At 40.7% G+C, this 18832-nt stretch overlaps 2 protein-coding genes and 4 non-coding genes across 7 annotated transcripts; 5 read left to right on the top strand and 1 right to left on the bottom strand.

The window, feature by feature from the left end:
- The first annotated feature begins 906 nt into the window (after window positions 1–906).
- On the top strand, window positions 907–978 carry trnap-agg (transfer RNA proline (anticodon AGG)). The gene has a single exon. It is a non-coding gene; the product is annotated as a tRNA-Pro (tRNA).
- Window positions 979–1262: 284 nt separating this feature from the next.
- Window positions 1263–1334, bottom strand: trnaw-cca (transfer RNA tryptophan (anticodon CCA)). The gene has a single exon. It is a non-coding gene; the product is annotated as a tRNA-Trp (tRNA).
- A 338-nt stretch (window positions 1335–1672) lies between these two features.
- Window positions 1673–1746, top strand: trnai-aau (transfer RNA isoleucine (anticodon AAU)). Its single transcript has one exon. It is a non-coding gene; the product is annotated as a tRNA-Ile (tRNA).
- Window positions 1747–2032: 286 nt separating this feature from the next.
- Window positions 2033–2104, top strand: trnag-ucc (transfer RNA glycine (anticodon UCC)). The gene has a single exon. It is a non-coding gene; the product is annotated as a tRNA-Gly (tRNA).
- Window positions 2105–5837: 3733 nt separating this feature from the next.
- On the top strand, window positions 5838–11887 carry kncn (kinocilin). The gene is made up of 5 exons (XM_026148951.2): window positions 5838–6584; window positions 8624–8692; window positions 8789–8860; window positions 10259–10352; window positions 11575–11887. The coding sequence occupies exons 1-5, from the start codon at window positions 6437–6439 to the stop codon at window positions 11642–11644; spliced, it is 453 nt and encodes a 150-aa protein (XP_026004736.1). The 5' UTR covers window positions 5838–6436; the 3' UTR covers window positions 11645–11887.
- A 1513-nt stretch (window positions 11888–13400) lies between these two features.
- Window positions 13401–17040, top strand: tmem275a (transmembrane protein 275a). 2 transcript variants are annotated; one of them, XM_080293050.1, is made up of 2 exons: window positions 13401–14006; window positions 14643–17040. In XM_080293050.1, exon 2 carries the CDS (start codon window positions 14810–14812, stop codon window positions 15428–15430), a length of 621 nt encoding a protein of 206 aa, XP_080149176.1. In that variant the 5' UTR covers window positions 13401–14006; window positions 14643–14809; the 3' UTR covers window positions 15431–17040. The 2 variants fall into 2 exon arrangements, with proteins under 2 accessions (XP_080149176.1, XP_026005646.1); XM_026149861.2 differs by having other exon boundaries at window positions 13404–14006; window positions 14772–17040.
- The last annotated feature ends 1792 nt before the right edge of the window (window positions 17041–18832 follow it).

Here is an 18832-nt window from a genome sequence, read left to right as displayed (position 1 = left end):
AATTGTATCCCCATGTATAAAAAGGTACTTCTCAAAAATTTGGAGTTGACACTCTAAACAGAGAGCTAGAGAGAGTGAAATGAGGGGTTCAGTAAAGGCCAAATTTGCTTTGTGGTCCTCCAACTCAGAGTTGTAACACAGTCATGACAAAGGTGACACAGCCAGACAAGGTTCCTTTTTTTGGTCAGCTTTGAGAACTACCACATTTTACAGTGTAAGGCTGAATATGGTATCCAAGACTCCTTAGACAATAAACAATTCAGTTCACTTACATTCAGTTCAGCATTGATGTGTCACTCTTACATAATGCTTAACTAACAGGTTATACCAGTAGGCCTGGTCACTGGTTAATGCAGGCTAGTGCTTAGCCAAGTGAGACCAGTGAGTGTTAATATTGGCGCTGTCGACCCTGCAGGGCAAAATAGCATGGTGGATTTAGGTATGTGATTTTCCTTTTTGGATTCAATGCACGGATTTCTCCACCCCAAGACCCGAAATGCATGTGGTGCTGAGTAATTATAAAGTTTATGTAAGAGTATGAGCCAGCTGCTTGCAAAAGCCAAGCCCCCGGGCAAACTTCGAGGTAAAATAAATCAGGTAAAGTTAGTCGGACTGGTAAACACTTTTTAATGAGCCTTACTTATCTGTATTGAGATGAATCCTCCCGTGGCCCTAGCATTACACTTTCTGTATCCATTTTTACTAGCCAGTCGGCCGAACAATAACGACAGTTTGTTATTTGTTTGTTTGCTTTATTTTTACCAACTCATGTAGAGATCTATAGCTAACAAAAACAACTGCAGTTACACGTAACATAAAGATTTGTAATTTTTAAACTACTACTAATTGTGAGCTCAGGACCTGTTGTTGGTTTTGTTGGATTACGACGATGTTGCATTTCGAGCTGGCTCGTTGGTCTAGGGGTATGATTCTCGCTTAGGGTGCGAGAGGTCCCGGGTTCAAATCCCGGACGAGCCCACCGTTTTACTTTGTTATTTTGAATTGCTATTAATAATTCTCCTTGTTAACGTTGCCAATATCGCTTTCGCAGATACGTAATTAAATGCAAATGCGATGATATTTAGGATTATAAGACAAAGCTTCTTCAGAGTGAGAATCTTCACCGCTGCAGCACTCAATCTAATGTCGATAAAAAAAAACTGTATTCATATTTACCACGCGTGCAAACGCGGTAAGTAGCAACTTGTAAGACAGAAAATTACAATTTAAGCGTGCGTTTTACTGTGGAACAAAAAAATGTTTGACCCCGACGTGATTTGAACACGCAACCTTCTGATCTGGAGTCAGACGCGCTACCGTTGCGCCACGAGGTCTGTGGCAAAAGCCTTGTATATGCCTATCATAAAGGTGGGCATGCTGTGCTGTGGCTACATATGGTCTTTAGCTTGTGTCACTAAGTGATATTTTATGAAAAACGTCGAAATGTGAAAATTCTGACTTTAATCTCAGAATTCTGGAAAAGAAAGAGTGCCCACTTTTTTTTCCAGTGGCCCTAATCCTCTTCCGTAATAAGTCCTAATCAGAAGGCCTGTTTTTAAGTAAGACAGTAAAAACCTTGGGGCTGGCTGTCCACACTGGTATTGTATTGTGGGCCCAGCCATTAGTCATTTGTATATAGTATATATAGTGTACCACTGTATCCTTGGTAAGTGGCCGGTTAGCTCAGTTGGTTAGAGCGTGGTGCTAATAACGCCAAGGTCGCGGGTTCGATCCCCGTACGGGCCACATTTGCGTTTTTTTCTCCCTTCTTTGGGAAAATTATTTTGCTGCTCGATTTTATTACGGTGTGAAAACAAGCCGTGTCAGCAGTATGGATGTATTTGGTTCGGCGAAAAAATAGAATAAAATAGCCCCATGTTATGGCCAAATATAGACACTTCTAGAACGGCAAATATTTGTAGACAGACTACGAAAAGCCATAATATGCAGTACATATAAAATATAAACATACATATAGTTCATATAAATCGATATGGATTGAAGTGAATTTGAGTAGCCTTCCTCTAAGGAGGCGTTGGTGGTATAGTGGTTAGCATAGCTGCCTTCCAAGCAGTTGACCCGGGTTCGATTCCCGGCCAACGCAGGCTATTTTCTTTCTTTTTTTTAAAAAATAAATTTCTTCCAAATCCATAAAAATACAGTAGTTGAAACTGTTATCGTAATGTTGTTACTGCATGTGCATATGTTAACATTCATATAACACATATGACAGTCTGGGTGTGACTCATCTAGCTGGCTGTTCCTTTCTGTGTGGAGTTTGCATGCTCTCTTGTGTGAAAGCTTGTGTGGATTTACTCCGGTTTCCTCCCACAGTGCATGGGTTAGGTTAGCTGACGTGTCAATATGACCATGAATGGTTTATCTGTCTCCCTGTGTTAGCCCTGTGATAGATAAAAGGGCAACATTGTTCATGGTCAGTGTTGGGAAGGTTACTTTTAAAATGTATTCCACTACAGAATACATGCCCCAAAATGTATTTTGTAACGTATTCCGTTACGTTACTCAATGAGAGTGACATATTCTGAATACTTTGGATTACTTAATATATTATCATGCTTCTTTACAACTACATGAATGTACTATTGCTGCGTGATTTATTACTATTACTGAAGGTTACTCGCCATACCAATACCAACTACATTTTTAAATCTTAATATAAAATGAGTAACAGTAGGGTGGACAATAGGTAAGGCTGCGCTTTTTGCAACGATCTCATATAGAAAATTATTCCGAGGCTCAGAACCGTAGTAAAGACACCTCTGGCTAATACGGTCAACTTTGCTAGCAAGAGACAGAGAGAGGAGTTGAAAGGCTGCTCCAGCGGAACTTATTGTTTCGGAGGAAAACAGGAACACAGCGTACAGTCGAGTTTTAATAGCTTACTTACAAATGGGCTCGTCAGGCACTCTTCTTGGCTGCAGTGGTTATTATTATATTTACATGTTTCCAGCTCCCGTTTTTGCTCGATGACAACTTGTACTTTTCGACTCTCCTTTTTCTCCCTCCTCGCGCTCACAGACACATAACATAACGCGCTCTCTCACCCAGGAAACACGCAGAGCGAGAGCGTCACCCTGTAACCATGGCAACCGCAACGCTGCCGCCTGGAACTACAGAATGTAGCTGTCAAACAAAACCGAAACAGTCCTGACCCGCCACAATATGAAACAGGAAAGTACCGCCGTGTAATCCACAAAGTAACTGTATTCTAAATACCACCTTTTTAAACGGTACCTGTAACAGAATACAGTTACTCATATTATGTATTTTAAATACGTAACGGCGGTACATGTATTCCGTTACTCCCCAACACTGCATGCTGGTGGAAACCCAAACAAAACACACATTAAGAGGCTCAAATGCCTGTGTCTCAATCTCGTGTCTCATAATGACGTGAAGAAATATTTTTTAAAATGATTTAATATGAAGGCAACAGGCAGAGTGTTACAGGCATCGCCTTAAAGAATGTAGCCTCATGGGCAGTGTAGAACGATGGATTGGATTTATATAGCGCTTTTCAAGGCACCCAGAGCGCTTTACAATGCCACTATTCATTCACTCTCACACACTGGTGGAGGCAAGCTATGGTTGTAGCTTGGGGCAGACTGACAGAAGCGAGGCTGCCATATCACGTCATCGGCCCCTCTGGCCAACACCAGTAGGCGGTAGGGTAAAGTGTCTTGCCCAAGGACACAACGACTAGGACAGAGAGCCCGGTGATCGAACTGGCGACCTTCCGGTTACAGATACGCTTCCCAACCCCCTGAGCCACGGTCACCCGCAATGGACTGCCATACCCGTTATGTGTCTGTGAGCCTGAGGGAGGGAGAAAAAGGAGAGTGGAAAAGTACAAGCTGTCAACGAGCAGAAACGGGAGCTGGAAGCATGTAAATATAATAATAACCACTGCAGCCAAAAAGAGTGCCTGGCATTTGAGCCTCTTAATGCGTGTTTTGTTTGGGTTTCCACCAGCATGCAGTGTTGGGGAGTAACGGAATACATGTACCGCCGTTAAGTATTTAAAATACAAAATATGAGTAACTGTATTCTGTTACAGGTACCGTTTAAAAAGGTGGTATTTAGAATACAGTTACTTTGTGGATTACACGGCGGTACTTTCCTGTTTCATATTGTGGCGGGTCAGGACTGTTTCGGTTTTGTTTGACAGCTACGTTCTGTTGTTCCAGGCGGCAGCATTACGGTTGCCGTGGTTACAGGGCGACGCTCTGCGTGTTTCCTGGGTGAGAGAGCGCTTTTTTGTTGTTGTTGTTGTTGTGCTAAGCTAATAGGCAGAATGCAGAATGTAGCTTCATGGGCAGTGTAGTCCGTGCTGCAGGGAGAATGGACTGGTTATGTGTCTGTGAGCGAGGGAGGGAGAAAAAGGAGAGTCGAAAAGTACAAGTTGTCATCGAGCAAAAACGGGAGCTGGAAAATTGTATATAATAATAACCACTGCAGCCAAGAAGAGTGCCTGACAAGCCCAGTTGTAAGTAAGCTATTAAAACTTGCTTTGTTGGTGTTTTCCTCTGAAACAATAAGTTCCGTTGGAGCAGCCTTTCAATGCCTCTCTCTGTCTCTCGCAAGCAGAGTTGACCCACACAACAAAGTAAAACAATTTTTCGGCTACGAGCCCGACATGGAACTGTATTAGTCAGAGGTCCCTTTACTAGTTCGGAGCCGCGGACCTTCAGTAATAGTAATAAATCACACAACAATAGTACATTCACGTAGTTGTAAAATGCATGATAATATGTTAAGTAATCAAAAGTATTCAGAATACGTTACTCTCATTGAGTAACGTAACGGAATACGTTACAGAATACATTTTAGGGCATGTATTCTGTATTCTGTAATGGAATACATTTTAAAAGTAACCTTCCCAACACTGCCAGCATGGAATTACAAAAAATAGCGAGGGCATAGCCTGACATATGAAACAGGAAAAGACCACCATGTAATCCCTTTATTTCAACAAAGTAACTGTATTCTGAACACCACCTTTTTAAACTGTAACTGTAACGGAATACAGTTACTCATATTTTGTATTTTAAATACGTAACGGTGGTACATGTATTCCGTTACTCCCCAGCACTGTCCATAGTGTATGGCCTTGCACCCTCTAAGAGCTCAGTTGACTCCAACCTCTCTGTGAATTGTATAATCAGAAAAGAAATACATGGACAATTGTGGTTATTTTCCCTAATGAATGATCAGATGTATACAGGACTCTGTATTATTATTCAGTTTGTTAGCCCATCAGAATCTGTAAACATCAGGAGGTTCAGGACTTCTAGTGCTTCTCTTTCTGCTGGGGGACAGCAAGAAAAAACAAATACCTTGAGCAGAAACTACATCTCTGTCCTTCAGAACTGCTCCTTCACTTTCTGCGACACCATGATGGGGATGTTTCATGAGTCTCTGGTGTAATGTGGCATTTTTATGTTCTGGTCTGCTGGGGGACGGATGACCCCAAAGGACTTGATAAATCTCTTTGGAAGGCTGGTTCACTCCTGGGGATTTGCAGCCCCTTGCAAGTTAGCTTGATTTTAAAGGTTGACATGCCACAAAGGCTGTCAAGAGTCATTATTGTCAGCCATTAATTGCTGTGTCACTAACACACACACACACACACACACACATAGGACCCGCATTACCAGCATTGATTAAAAATACATGCAATCATCCAGAAAAGATGGAGTTTACTTTCTTAACAGTAAATGTGTCACAGTTTCTCTTCCACCCAGTATGCTCATTTGTTACCCTACTCACCGGTGTTAATCCTTCTAACCCCCTACCCACCCTTCCTCCCCCGTTGCCATGGATATGCTATTCCTATGGCAACTGCATGCCTTTGTGGATGGCTTCAGGCCCCCACCACATGGAGAACTCTCTGAACCTTTCATTACACATTCCCTTCAAGCTCACAGGCAAATCAGAAAAGTAGCGTAATCTAACTGTCTCTCTGTCACAGTTTCCTCTGTGCTGCCTTTGTAGTCATGCTGCCATACCTCGCCTTTAAGTTTCAGCATATTGCAACTCTACAAGACTTGTTAACAGTTTGAGAATTGCAATTAGGGTATTTGCTGCAGCCCTGATACTTGATGCCGGAGGACTATGATCAGATTTGTAGCATGGGTTTCACAGTCAAAAGAGTCAGAGCCACTAGTTTTCTAATTTTCTATGTCAATGGAAACCAGAGCTCTATCTTTAAAGATGCATGAGGTATCTTAAGAAACAGAATATAGTGACTGAGGCTTAACTAGAGAAAGTGTTTCTGCATCATTGAGAGTGAAAGACGAAGCGGGGTGAGGCTCGGGGACATTAAAGTTGAGGGCCCAAGTTAAAGCAGAGCACAGTGTCGGGGCTCCACAGTGCATGTGGTGGGGGGAGCAGGCGGGGAGCATCCACGTGCTGAATGAACCCTGTCAGCACCGGAGAGTACCACGGGCTACGGGTAGGCTCAGCCCTGCTCAGCATTGTGGCGGGCTGCATCATCATTGGGGTATCCAGGGAATGCGATGCTGATGCAGTCGGAGGTATCTTCCTGGGAGCGGGGGGCCTCGGTGAGTGTGTCTTAAGATTTTATAGGTGATGCAGTTATAGGGAGGGTAATAAGCCGATTCTGGATATTTGGATTACATTTGTTTATTAAACCTGCTTTTTGCTATTGCTGTGTGTAACTTTTAACTTATGACATTTTTCAGGAGGTCATGACAGATCTGTTGTCTCTCATGCACTGCAGCCCTGAACTTTCATACAACAGAGGTTCATGCAAGAAATTTATAACTGAGTACAAAGTCCGTGTGATGTCCAACTACACACTTTTGAGAGAGCCCATATGATATGTTTGGCCTTCTCTGTGCCCCCCAGAATAACATATTATACACATCATTTGATACATATTAATACACATTATTAATACAATAATATTGGCTAAGGTTTTGCAAAATTAGTAGTTTTACTTCAGGTACTTTAAGCAGTTTTTGATGCTAAAACTTCTGCTATTACCACACAGTGTATTTTATTATGCTCTATTTCTGTGGCTTTCACATTTTTTTTAACCTTTTAACAGCCACCTGGTCATCTGGTGACCCATGTGGTGTTAGGGGTAGAGTCCAATCGATATATTGGCCAAGAGGCTCAAGTGGGAAAAGCCGTTAAAAGAAAAACTGTAGTGCCAAAATTTAAAATGCAACATTTCAGACACTTTTCTGATTTAACATGTAGCATGTAGCTAAAATAAAATTCAACCCTGGCCCCGGAGGGTTTACCAGTGATACGTTGTATATTAAGAGGTTAAACAGAAGGTTTTAGGTAATAGTTGTATCTAAACATTATGGTGCGTCACCGGAGAGATTATTACACAGTGCATTTCTTTGTGAGTGAGTTAATTTGTTAATTCACTAAAAATCCAATTCAAGAAGGCCAAAAAAGTGAGGGAGCGCACATTTATATCTCGCTGGAATATCTATTTTAAATGAAATGTCAAAAACTCAGGTGAAAGATCAGCGGTCAGTGTCAGTTTTCCATCCCTCATTCATTTGATACAGCGCTGTAACTGGAGCCAGCTGATAGCCAGAGGAACTGGGCTGCCAAGATAAAGGAGTGTCTTTACCAGTTTCCTGGAGAGAAGGAGCAAAAGGGCAGGGTTTTCAATCACAGGACGATGGCATCAGAGTGCATGCATAGTTAATGCAAAAAACATCCTCTCTGATGAGTTGATCATCTTTCAGTAACTAATTTGACTTTGTAATGTGCACTAAGAATCTGACAAATCAACACTGCGCACAGCCGCTTGACAGAAACATTCGCTTTGGCAGCATTTGTGCAGCTGAGTAGCATCTAATTATGTGTTTTGGGGCTTGTGTGCTGCGATGCTGCCTCCAACACATAGGCTGACTAATGAGTATGAACAGAGTGTTCTCAGCAGATTGTTTTTACTCCTTCCGCAGTTTCATGACATTTTAAGCACAAACATGCATCACAGCCACCCTCAGGACTTGCCGGGGGTGTAATGCCAGATCTTCTGGCTTATAGAGGGAAATCAATAACGTTTGAATTGAAGCACAGTGCCACAGAGAGGCACACGAGCCCAGCGGTTCAGATATTACTTTGTACTTTGAGTCGAACTGAACGAAACATCGCACACTGTAGCTGCTGCACTGAGAATAATCTGAAGGCTTTGTCGAGTGGATTTCAGTTTGGGAATAGATATTTCATCAAACAGCCTTATTGTTTCTCCGCAAAGTCTCCAAGTATGGAAACTTCTATTAAAAACTGTTATTTTTATGAGCCGTTAAGGCTCACGGGAGCAGGAGGCAGTGAGATTGCATTTCAAACAACTGAACAAAATAAATTACACTGATTGGTGTGAATTAGTCCATGCAGGTGATTGAATTTGTATTTTTTAATACACTATTACAATTTATGCCCATTTTTAATGAGGCTTCTCATTGCATCTGCAGCACCAAATGCTTTCCTCTCTCGTGGTGACAGTTATCTGCACTAACACTGCAGTAAATCTGCTGCTTTTCAACCATAAGGGAACTAGAGTAAAGCCAGGCCTTAATTAATAAATTTATTGGACTGTTATGCTTTCCAGGCCTGCTAATAGCAATCTACCCCTTCATAAAAGCTTGGCTGAACGTCAACCACATCCTTCCATCCTTTGGTAAGCAGTTTGATATATACCTGTATATTTTTCGATGCTATTATTTGTAAGTGTGTTCACGATAACAATAAAAGGCATTTTGGCTAAAATCCTCAGCGAACTTCAGAGTGCACCCCGCGCCTGCCAATCCTGCTCCTGATCAGCCAGTTGAGACACTGAGACGAGAAGGTGGGTGAAATGAAGGAGCGAGCCAGTGAGTTAATAATGCTATCGTATAACACTCAAAGGCACTTGATACTGATCTGCATTGAGTCTATGCGCCTTATTTGTTTGATAAAAACTCAGACACCTGTAGAAACACTGCAGTTGACAGCAGCGAGGCAGATGTTGTGCTCAGGCTGTTATCAGAGAGAGCGCTTCAGCCATCTGTCTAATGTCTCACTGAGTGCGCTTAAAAAAAATAATATAATTTCCTTCTTTCCTAACTGCTTTTTTTTCACTTAATTGTTAACAAATATGAGCCAGGGGAAACATTTGTCTGCATACAGTTTTTGCGCTGTGCAGCCAACTGTGCATCTGTGCATGTTTGTGCTCCAGTGAAAGTAGGTTCATGTTTTTGACATGCTGACTTCAAACATGGAAACTATTACCAGACTGAGTGAAACATTTGCAAATTATGTGTTTTTGTTTCGTTTTATCAGTTTGAGTTAAATGTTGCATATTAAAACTTATTGAAATCATATGTGAAGGTCAAAATCACAGAAATATTCAGGAGTGCCTGCATTCCCGTCCTAAAATTCCCTCTCTGAAGCTATATTCTTGCACTTAGATGAGCTGCTTATACCTACGCTTATGATCATAGGTTTACATGCGCACTGTCTTTTAACTTGACAAGGCCAAGGTCCGTTTACTTCTCAGTAGTCATCGCGATCACGATCATCTTTGCCAGCTTAAAATTTTTTTGTTTGATAGCACTCACTCCAAAGTCCAAAGGACTCCGTGAAGATCTAAGAAGGAGAATTGTAGATTTACACAAGTTGAAAAGGTCTCTTGGAGTGATTTCTAGACAACCACAGATTCCAACATAATCAGTTCAAGCAATTTTCATAAATGCAAGTTATTCGGATGTGTCAACATTGGAACTGGAAACTGCTGGAACACCAGTGTTACTGTTCAGTGAAGTGAGTGTTACGAGAACATGGACTGAGAGAGTGGTGACCAAGAAAGAAGCCCCGGGTCCAAAATCGTCAACTTCAAGCTCGACGGAAAAGTACATGTACGCTGTACAATCATTCCAATCTGGAAAAAGAACAATTCAAAGAAATCATTAAAAGCCCAAACTACCATGATATTCATGCCCATGAGGAATGAATGATTGTATGTAAACTTTTAACCACACCTGTATCTGTTATTATCTTTTTAGTTTAAGCTAAGCGTTCATTTAAAACTATCTGCCTTAATTGTTAAGGCCCATGTTATATACATATATGTGACTATACAATCCAAATAAGTGTTTTCCCCTCTGTATAACCCTTCTCAGTATGATCTAGTGCTCATTGTTTCACATGCTAGTTAAACATGTACTGTTACACTTAATGCTTCCATGCTCTCTTGTTGTCTTGCCAGGGACTCACAGTCAGATTAATCTGGAACGGTCTAAGAGTCGTATGGGAACCTTTGTGGAGGCTGGAACAATAGCTGAAGCCAACCCGGATGAGGGGTCTGTCTCCTTTGATAATTATACATGATCAAAATAGGGATGTGAATGGTACCACAGTACAGCAGAAAGGCATTTCAATATACCTTATCTGTAATATAGTTCCTGTGACTGTAATGCTATGTTTCCTGGATATAAGAGTACTTTTAATTTCCTAAGCTTTGCAGTATGAATCACATTTTGCAGAAACTAGTCAGCATGTTGATAGACTTATAAGAATCTAATCTGGGCATGAATGGATCTTGGAAAAACTACAAAAACCTTTGAGAGCTGTGATAATACACAAGCCAGCAGCTCCATAGTAGTGCAGTATATCTCACATGCAGTACTATCGTGGGCTTTACTCAGAATCTTGATATGTACAGATCTGCTGTGTCGCCCGATTGGTAGTTCTTGTTGCTCTTTATGCCTTATATTAATTAACTGTTTGCTATTTTTAAAAATTATAATATAAACACTAAGGTGTTAAAGTAAGATCGAGAAAAAACACTGAAATGTTACTATGTGACAGTCTCACTGATGACATGCGCTACTTAGAGAATGTTGACTTCCTTTCAGCACTTCAGTCTCTACTTTTCCATTTGAATGACTTTCTAACTAGGTTTATCCAGACAGGTAAGGGTTACCTTTATTATTTCTGAGAGTTAAAGACATTTTTTTTTAAACCATAGCCAAACTGTCAAGAAAAGAATCAACAAAACGCCTTACATAATGACGTGGGGCTTTTTGTTGGCTGACTACAAGCAATTTAGAGGAGAATGGGGGGCTTTTGAAAGTGAACATTACCAAGTATCACCTCCTTTTCAAAGTCACTCACTTTTAATTTTGTTACTATGGCAATGGCGCTACCACATATATTTCAATCATGTCATCATGCATTTCATGCGCTGTCCTGTGTGACAACAAACAGACAGCAGAGTCTGCACTGACCTTCAAAACGAAGCAGTTTTTCAGGTCTTCACTGACATTTGTGAAAGAGAGTACTTTTCAATGTGTAGCATCTTGAAAGACAGACAACTGAAGTCACACTTCAGCACTATAGTCTCATTTAAACAAGAAAAACAAACCAGATAACACACTGATGCACTGTTTGGCTCAGTTATTTAACAGATGAGGAATTACGTAGTGCAGATCATCTAAAATCTCAGTTATATCAAGGAAAAGGTTTTAGTTCAGCGAACACAACGCAAGCCTCCCTCATGACTGATCCGTCTGTCTTTTGCAGGACTTCTGCGGACATGCCGGATGTCTTATCGAGACGGAAACTAAAGCCTTCAGATCAAGATCTGCCATGAGGTCATCACGTAGCAAGACTGGCCGCTCCATGTGAAGGAAGCCGGATGCAGAAGGTTGCAACTTCTGCAGAAGAAGTTTAATTTTTCTGTATTGATCTTCCTTCACACTTAGTACAAAAAAGTACTGCTGTGTAAATCTCTCTGCTGTGTAGATCTTTATAAATCTCGTTTTCCTGTTCATATGTGATATCAGCTCATCATGTTAGCTGAGATCACCTCATTATATATATATATATATATATATATATATATATATATAGATATATATATATATATATAGATATATAGATATATATATATATATATATATATATATAGATATATATATAGATATATATATATATATATATATATATATATATATATATATATATATATATATATATATATATATATATATATATATATATATATATATATATATATAAACAGCATGTCATCTAATAAACATCCAGAGATTGTGATCATTAGTGGAGTTTTTTTTCTATTTTACATCCTGACACTGAGTGAAGCAAATTAGGCCCAATAGTCCAACTCCTGTGCAGCTCCTCTAATCATGGTACAATGCTCTATGCCACCAATTATAAAATTATGACAGTCATTAAGCGATGATGGGTTTTGGATATTATTCAATTCCCCTGCATGTGATTTCCATGAGTAGCACACACACAAATAAATGAATGCACATACACACACGTGGCAACATCCATGGCGTGCACACAGTGACCTGCGACCCACCCACCCCCTCCGCAGTGAAACGTAATACATTGATATTCAGGACAGCACCGGCAGAAAGCGCAACAAAAAAAGTGTAACGTGCTGTGAGGCTGAATAATGCCGAGCTGTGTTCATGAGCTGTGCACAACAGGAGCCCCGAGGAGTCTGCGGTGCAGCTTGATTGTCAAACCTCAAATCACAACACCACAATCCCCCTGTGTCTGGGAGTTAGACAGTGGAGGAGCACGTAATGAACTGCATATACAAATATAGTCCATATTTTACAAGATAAGTAAATAACCTGGGTGGCAACAAGAAGGTTTAAACCCTTTTAAAACATTTAAAGGACTGTTTTGTTACTAACACACTTTTGCGGTCATGTATAGATTCAGTAGCTGCAAACTAGCTGACTTACTGCAAAGGTCGTGACCCTTTTGAGTTTTGATGACTCATCTTTTACCACAGCAAGCCAAAAGTTGGTCTAATAATAGCTATCCTCGATTTATTACCAGTTAATTTAGCTGATAGCCAACAATGTAGACACTGGATCATTATCATCATCATGAGCTACATGATCAAAAAAAGATCAAAATGAATAAACAAGTAAATATTTTAATAGAAAATATTCATATAAATAATATACAATAACAAATAGTCACGTAAAGAAATACAATATTTTTGCCTATTAAATTATAATATAAAATAATAGATAAACAAATAAATAAATATTTTAATAGAAAAATATTCTTATTGAATTATAGTAAAATAATAAATAGCTACATAAAATAATACAAAATGAATGAATATAATATTTTTTCTATTTTTCTATTAAATTATAATATTAAATTCTATTCTATTAAATTATAATATTAAATAAATAAATATTTTAACAGAAAAATATTCATATTGAATTATATTATAAAATAATACACAGCATAAATAAATAATAATTTTAGATAAAACATTTTTATATTCGAGAGAGCTGTGGAATAAATTAAAATCCTTTGCCTTTTTCAAGAATCAGCAACATTGCGGTGTGGGCTGAAGGCAGAGAGCAACAGCTTTCACCTTCATCACTCCCTCCTCCACTTGCACACTCGCTCGCGCACACAGGGGTGGCTCGGGAACGAGCTTCGCATCCAGCGGTCCGGCGACGGAGGGAATATGCTCAGTTCAGATATGAATGAATGAAAATATGACAGCTTCACACAGACAGAGATGTCTGGAACACCATTTCCGGTTCGGGCTGACCTGTCAGGTGTTACGTGCTGCTCGGTCCACATCTGGAGCAGCAGCGCGCGGTGTGTCTGCTCCTAAGAAATGCCATTTCACCTAAGTGATCTTCTGCCTGTTTCTTCTTCTTCTTTTTTTCCACTCTCGGATTTTATCTTGTCGGTCGCCTTGAATCGTGTGTGCGCGTGTATGTGTGTCTGTGCGTGTTTGCTTGAGCCAGTGATTGAAGGGCTTTCATGACTTGTGCCCTCAGGACTGTGAAGCCACGAGAACAGGATGAAAATCGTTCGTTTGGTGCTGATTCGCCCTTTCAGCGTCTCAGTTATTTCGCCCCTTAATTAGAAGACCGGTAACCGCGGTGAAAATCTGCTGATCAAACAATGGAAAGACCTTCAGTGCATCAACCTAAAGGGTGAGTGTCTCGCCCCTTCTTTCATGGTTTAATTTTTGCAGAAATGCAACATCAGTGGAAGTAAAGGCGCATTTAAACGCCTCTCAAGCAAAACCCGTTTTATAAACGTGCCAACTGCGATATATCACACATTTACAGACACATATTTACAAAAATATATTTTTCACACATCCCCTCTGCTTAGGTCTCCTGTCTGCTCTTGAATGGGTGCATGCTGGAATGAAAGGGCTCATTTGATTGCAACTAAACACTCACAGCCTTTCCTCTAGTGGCTTGGGTGGCATGAATGAAGCAGCTGCACGGTGACTGTACACAGTTTAAGAGAAAATAAATAGAGATGCCATCTTAAAGACATGTTATTAAGTACCACTGAGGATTTTTCTTAATGGGCTCATGCTTCCCTTTTTTTTTACGGAGCTTATTTTAGGCCATCTAGAGTGAATTGCCCGTCCATGCGGCTGTTGTACAGGTGCTGTTTAGATCCTTTTTTGTTTTTTTAAACAGTGTAATTGATTTAGGAAGATTTCAGTGGCCAGCTGTCTTCACATGTTATGCAGGTGTCACCAATAGATGACCACTACCTGAGTGCTGCTCACTCAACTTTTTACAATCTGTTCTCATGTCTGTATTCTGTAGGTGTAGCAGCGCAATGAGGTGACAGATCAAAGCTCACTGATTGACAGAGCTTTTCTACATGTGCACACCAGTGCCATTGTAATGACTTAAAAAAGCTTATTTTCCTTTATTTTGTGTATCTACAAAAAGATAGAAGATAGAAAGCCAGAGAGCCTGGAGGGGAAACCATGGTCATCGCTGATAGAAACACCGGCACCCCTGTGCCTAAAAAGGAGCCCCAGAAGAAAAGGAAGTCTCGCCCTCATGGCCTGCCCTCTCCGGCACTCTGCTGTGCTTGTGGCCTATGCATCATGCTGGCTGGACTCAACATCACCCTGGTGGGAGCATTCGCCTTCAGCACACTGATGCCTTCTGCCAACCCCCCAATCATCATCGGACCTATCCTGCTGCTGGTGGCCTTTTCCTTTTTCGGAGCGTGTTGCGTGTGCAGTCGACTCCCGCCTCCACACAGCTCACGAAGGTCCAAGGTTGGGGGCAGAGGGGCTGGCTTGATGGGACACGGCGGGCAGGCTGGCGGGGCAGCGTTTGAAATAGAGACCAGCGAGCACACGCTGCAGGACACTACAGCTGTGCAGCTGAGCCCCACATCCTCCCCTGCATCATCCCAGGCATCCAGCTCAGAAAAAGAGGCTCCTGATGCTGATGCAGCCCTGCCGGGACCTTGCAAGCTCTTCACCATGGAGACAAACGGCCCGTCTTGTGTTTCTGCCACCGCAGTCTACTCAACCTCCGCAGCAGCAGGAGGGGAGGTGAAGCTCAACCTACCACGTGAAGAAGTGGTCATCTAGCAGGGCAGAAACTCTTAGTCTATGCTAGTAGTGTAAATATCCTTCTGGGCAGAGGGGCTGCTGGGTGTGATTGTATTCTCTAGTTTACGTACTGCCATATTTCTAGTTGTGAAAAGGTGTCAAAAGTTACACTTTTATTTATTCATTTATTTACTTTCTTGCCGTGCCAACTGGTAAATAGCATGCAAGTATTTGTGGATCAAAGGTTTCGGAATTCAAATTCCTACCTCTCTTGTGTCGTTTTCTTACAGGTCTTTGTTTTTAACGTGGGGCATTATGAACTGATTTCATGAAGAAGTCAAAGAGTCTGAAACCTTAAACACTCTTTTTCACTCTTGTTCTGATTAATGGAAACCTCAACTCTCAGCAGTGACTTTAGAGGGCTAACTAACAAAAAAGACTAAACATCTGATTATTTATTTCTTCTGAAAACTTTACACGTGAAAGGTCAGTAGCTAAACTGGACGGAAACGCATTTAATGACATTTGGCATTTTGTGTGCCATGCTCAGTGCTCAGCTTGTTTTGGGGGTGTAAGCTATTATAGGTCATACATGTGCCAAAGCAATATTCCCTTGAAATGCAAAGGGATTGCACCACACAATAGCCAATTGCAATGTATACAGGTGTAACTATATACAGTGTCGTTCGAAGTCATTATTTCTGTAGTTTGATGTAACGAATACCATCATCAATGCTGTGAATATTATGTTTCTCTCTTTTCATCTGGCGGTTTATAACATGTTAAACTTTTAATCGAAGGCAACCCCATCAGTTTAAGGTCATGTTGATCAGAGCTTTACTCGGTAGTTCCTAATGCAGTCGGAGCAAGGATTTCTTTCTCCTCTTACTCAGCGTGCATTTCATTACTTTTTTAGAGTGCTATAAGAGCATCTTTTCTAAATGTGAACAAAGGAATTTCACAGGAGATGTTTTCCTCCTATGGACCTAACATTGACAGCACTGGAAAGCCAAGAAGTTTAGATATTCCAATTATATAAAATGCATCTGTTCCCCGTCACTGTGATGGCTTCATGTCAGTTTAAATCTGCCTAGTAGACATTCAACCCCTGATTTCCTTTGAAAGGAAAAGTTGCCTTAGACTGAGATATCAGGATCAAACTAATGAGGGCTATAAAAAAGTGCACAACAGCAGTTTTCTGCGGAAAGCCTTTGTTTGGCTCCAGATTTCTATTCAGCATTGATAAGAAAGACTCAGTGATTTTGTGTTTTTTTGTGTTATAAATGCATGCAGGATGTGCTCAGAAGTCTGTATGAGGTAGCAGTTGCATACATACAGACAAACAGACACTGTTTGACATTTTTAAAAAAAAGCCAGTTGGTGTTCCTTCAGAGTTCGCCTCTGATGCTAAATTAGAGTGTCAAGCTTAATTTTGCATGCTCAGAAAATGGGTTACGGGAATGCAAACACCCTGATGTGAATGATTAATGTTGTCTGTGTGTTTTAAATTGTGTAGCACCTATAGAAAATGTGAAACAAAAAAAACATGTAAAGGATAGAATATTTTTGTCAAGACTCTAATTTAAAGGACCCTAACCCAATGTGATTTCTTTAAAAGGCATAAATAAAAAGGCTCTTTCTGTAAAAAATACTTTTCAAGTTTATATTTCTTGTGTAGTCTTCTTCCACTAAAAATGACCTGCATTACTGTTAATATAGTAATTATAACAATTGGGGTTTTTTTTTAAAGTTTATGGCACATTTGAAAATAGAGGTGAGTGTCCACCCCAGTTTCCTTGCTTGTTTTATTTTTCCCAGCAGCAGTGCAAAGCCTGAAGACACCCAAATTACGCTGGTAAAGAACAGGGGGTCAAATCTGCAAGCTTTTGCGTTATTTACCTTTTTTTGTGGTTAAATTCTGTCAGTTGACTAATTGATTGAATAACTGAGTGTTTCAGTCAGGCAGCCTGGCTGAAAATCTGCTGTGAAGAACCAGAAATGTTGCATCTACCCGAACACATTAGATCAAGATGGCCTTGAGTGAAGAACTCCATATGAGGTCCATCTGGCTCTTCTGCTAAGTGTTTGCGTATGCGCTCAAAGCTGCTACCACTGGAGGTCGCTACAACCACATGTGTGCGTTTCAGTGAGGTTACGGAAAAGCGGCTGTCATTTTACAACAAGCCAAGAGATGTCAGTCGCTCATAACAAGCCTCTCCTGTGGAAATCACACTAACCAGTCTTATAGTGGGTTATATTTAAGTGAATTTGAATCCACATAAAAATTACTGGCATTCAAAGATCAGTAGAGGAAGCTGTCACAAATGTCTGCAGTCTCCATCATATTCCTAGAAAGAGTATGAAAATGTGACAAGAAACTGTTTTTGGCAATCTCACCTGATAATCACCTCTAATCAGGGTAGCAGACCATCGCTTGCCCCCACTCCCGTTTTGTACATACAGGATGATCAAGGCACAAATCTGGGGTGCTCTACTTTCCGTGGAAGCTCACAGATGACAAAATAGACCCAGGATGTTTTCCTCAGACTCCAAAAGCGACTCAATACCTCTGCTAAATTCCTGATACAGTGAGTCTTGGGTTGTCAGCACCACTAATGAAACCCTAAAGAGATTTTGAGGCATTAGTATGTAGCAAAAATAAAAAAAATCTCATTATACTTTGGTTTTCTAATAAATGCATTTCGAATGATGCACCGACACATACGTTTACAGTGACAGTGAAGTAAAGTGCTGGAAAGAGTTTGAAGCAGCAGATGCTTGGTTGAGGCTGGTCACAGTTACTGGATGAACCAGACGAGGACTTCGGCCAAGACGTCGTGTCAGTCATGCATCGACTGCGTATAATGGGATTCTGTGATTAAACCTGCGGCAGAACAGTTGGTATATTGCAAAAACATGAAAACCACTCCAGGTTTATGTTGTCCCAAACATTTCCCTCGGACCTCTGTCAAACATGTTCCCAGCATCTTCTGCCTCTTGGCCTGGAGTGAAGAGACTTGTATAACACGTTAAACCTTTATCCACCTGAAGGCTGGAAGATTTACCACCTTTTGAAGGTGAATGGGTTTGTGGCAAAGCTGCAGGCTGAGTAGAAATATTCACATTTTTATGGCCTGTGGGGGCAAAGTTCAGGAATGGGACGGTCACGTTAACTGCACTAGTTCAGCTTACATGCCATGAAAAAAACAAATGGATATCGCCCTTTGACCCTTGAAGTCACCTGTGTCCACACAGACTGCTTTTAAAGTCATTTTTATAGTGATTAAAGCCGTGATTTCCTCAACATAGTCAATGTCCACTGTAATATGGGGAGGCTATAAAAAGTGGATCATTTTCGTTTGGGGTTTTCATCACCAGCCAGATAGTGGTTTTACAGCTCCACAGTACAAGAAGGAAGTCTTCCTTATTGCTGAAATCAAG

This window comes from Astatotilapia calliptera, chromosome 18 (genome assembly GCF_964374335.1).
Source record: "Astatotilapia calliptera chromosome 18, fAstCal68.1, whole genome shotgun sequence".
Taxonomy (NCBI): domain Eukaryota; kingdom Metazoa; phylum Chordata; class Actinopteri; order Cichliformes; family Cichlidae; genus Astatotilapia; species Astatotilapia calliptera.
The sequence above is the reverse complement of the archived record's forward strand: the minus strand, read 5'-3'. Positions and strand labels throughout refer to the sequence as shown.

What these genes read in the sequence shown, in the direction of transcription:
- kncn (XM_026148951.2), top strand. Translation starts at nt 6,437, where the DNA reads ATGAACCCTGTCAGCACCGGAGAGTACCACGGGCTACGGGTAGGCTCA. An exon ending in TGAGACACTGAGACGAGAAG is followed by an intron (nt 8,861 to 10,258) that starts GTGGGTGAAATG and finishes TTGTCTTGCCAG; the next exon opens with GGACTCACAGTCAGATTAAT. An exon ending in GAAGCCAACCCGGATGAGGG is followed by an intron (nt 10,353 to 11,574) that starts GTCTGTCTCCTT and finishes TGTCTTTTGCAG; the next exon opens with GACTTCTGCGGACATGCCGG.
- tmem275a (XM_080293050.1), top strand. Translation starts at nt 14,810, where the DNA reads ATGGTCATCGCTGATAGAAACACCGGCACCCCTGTGCCTAAAAAGGAG.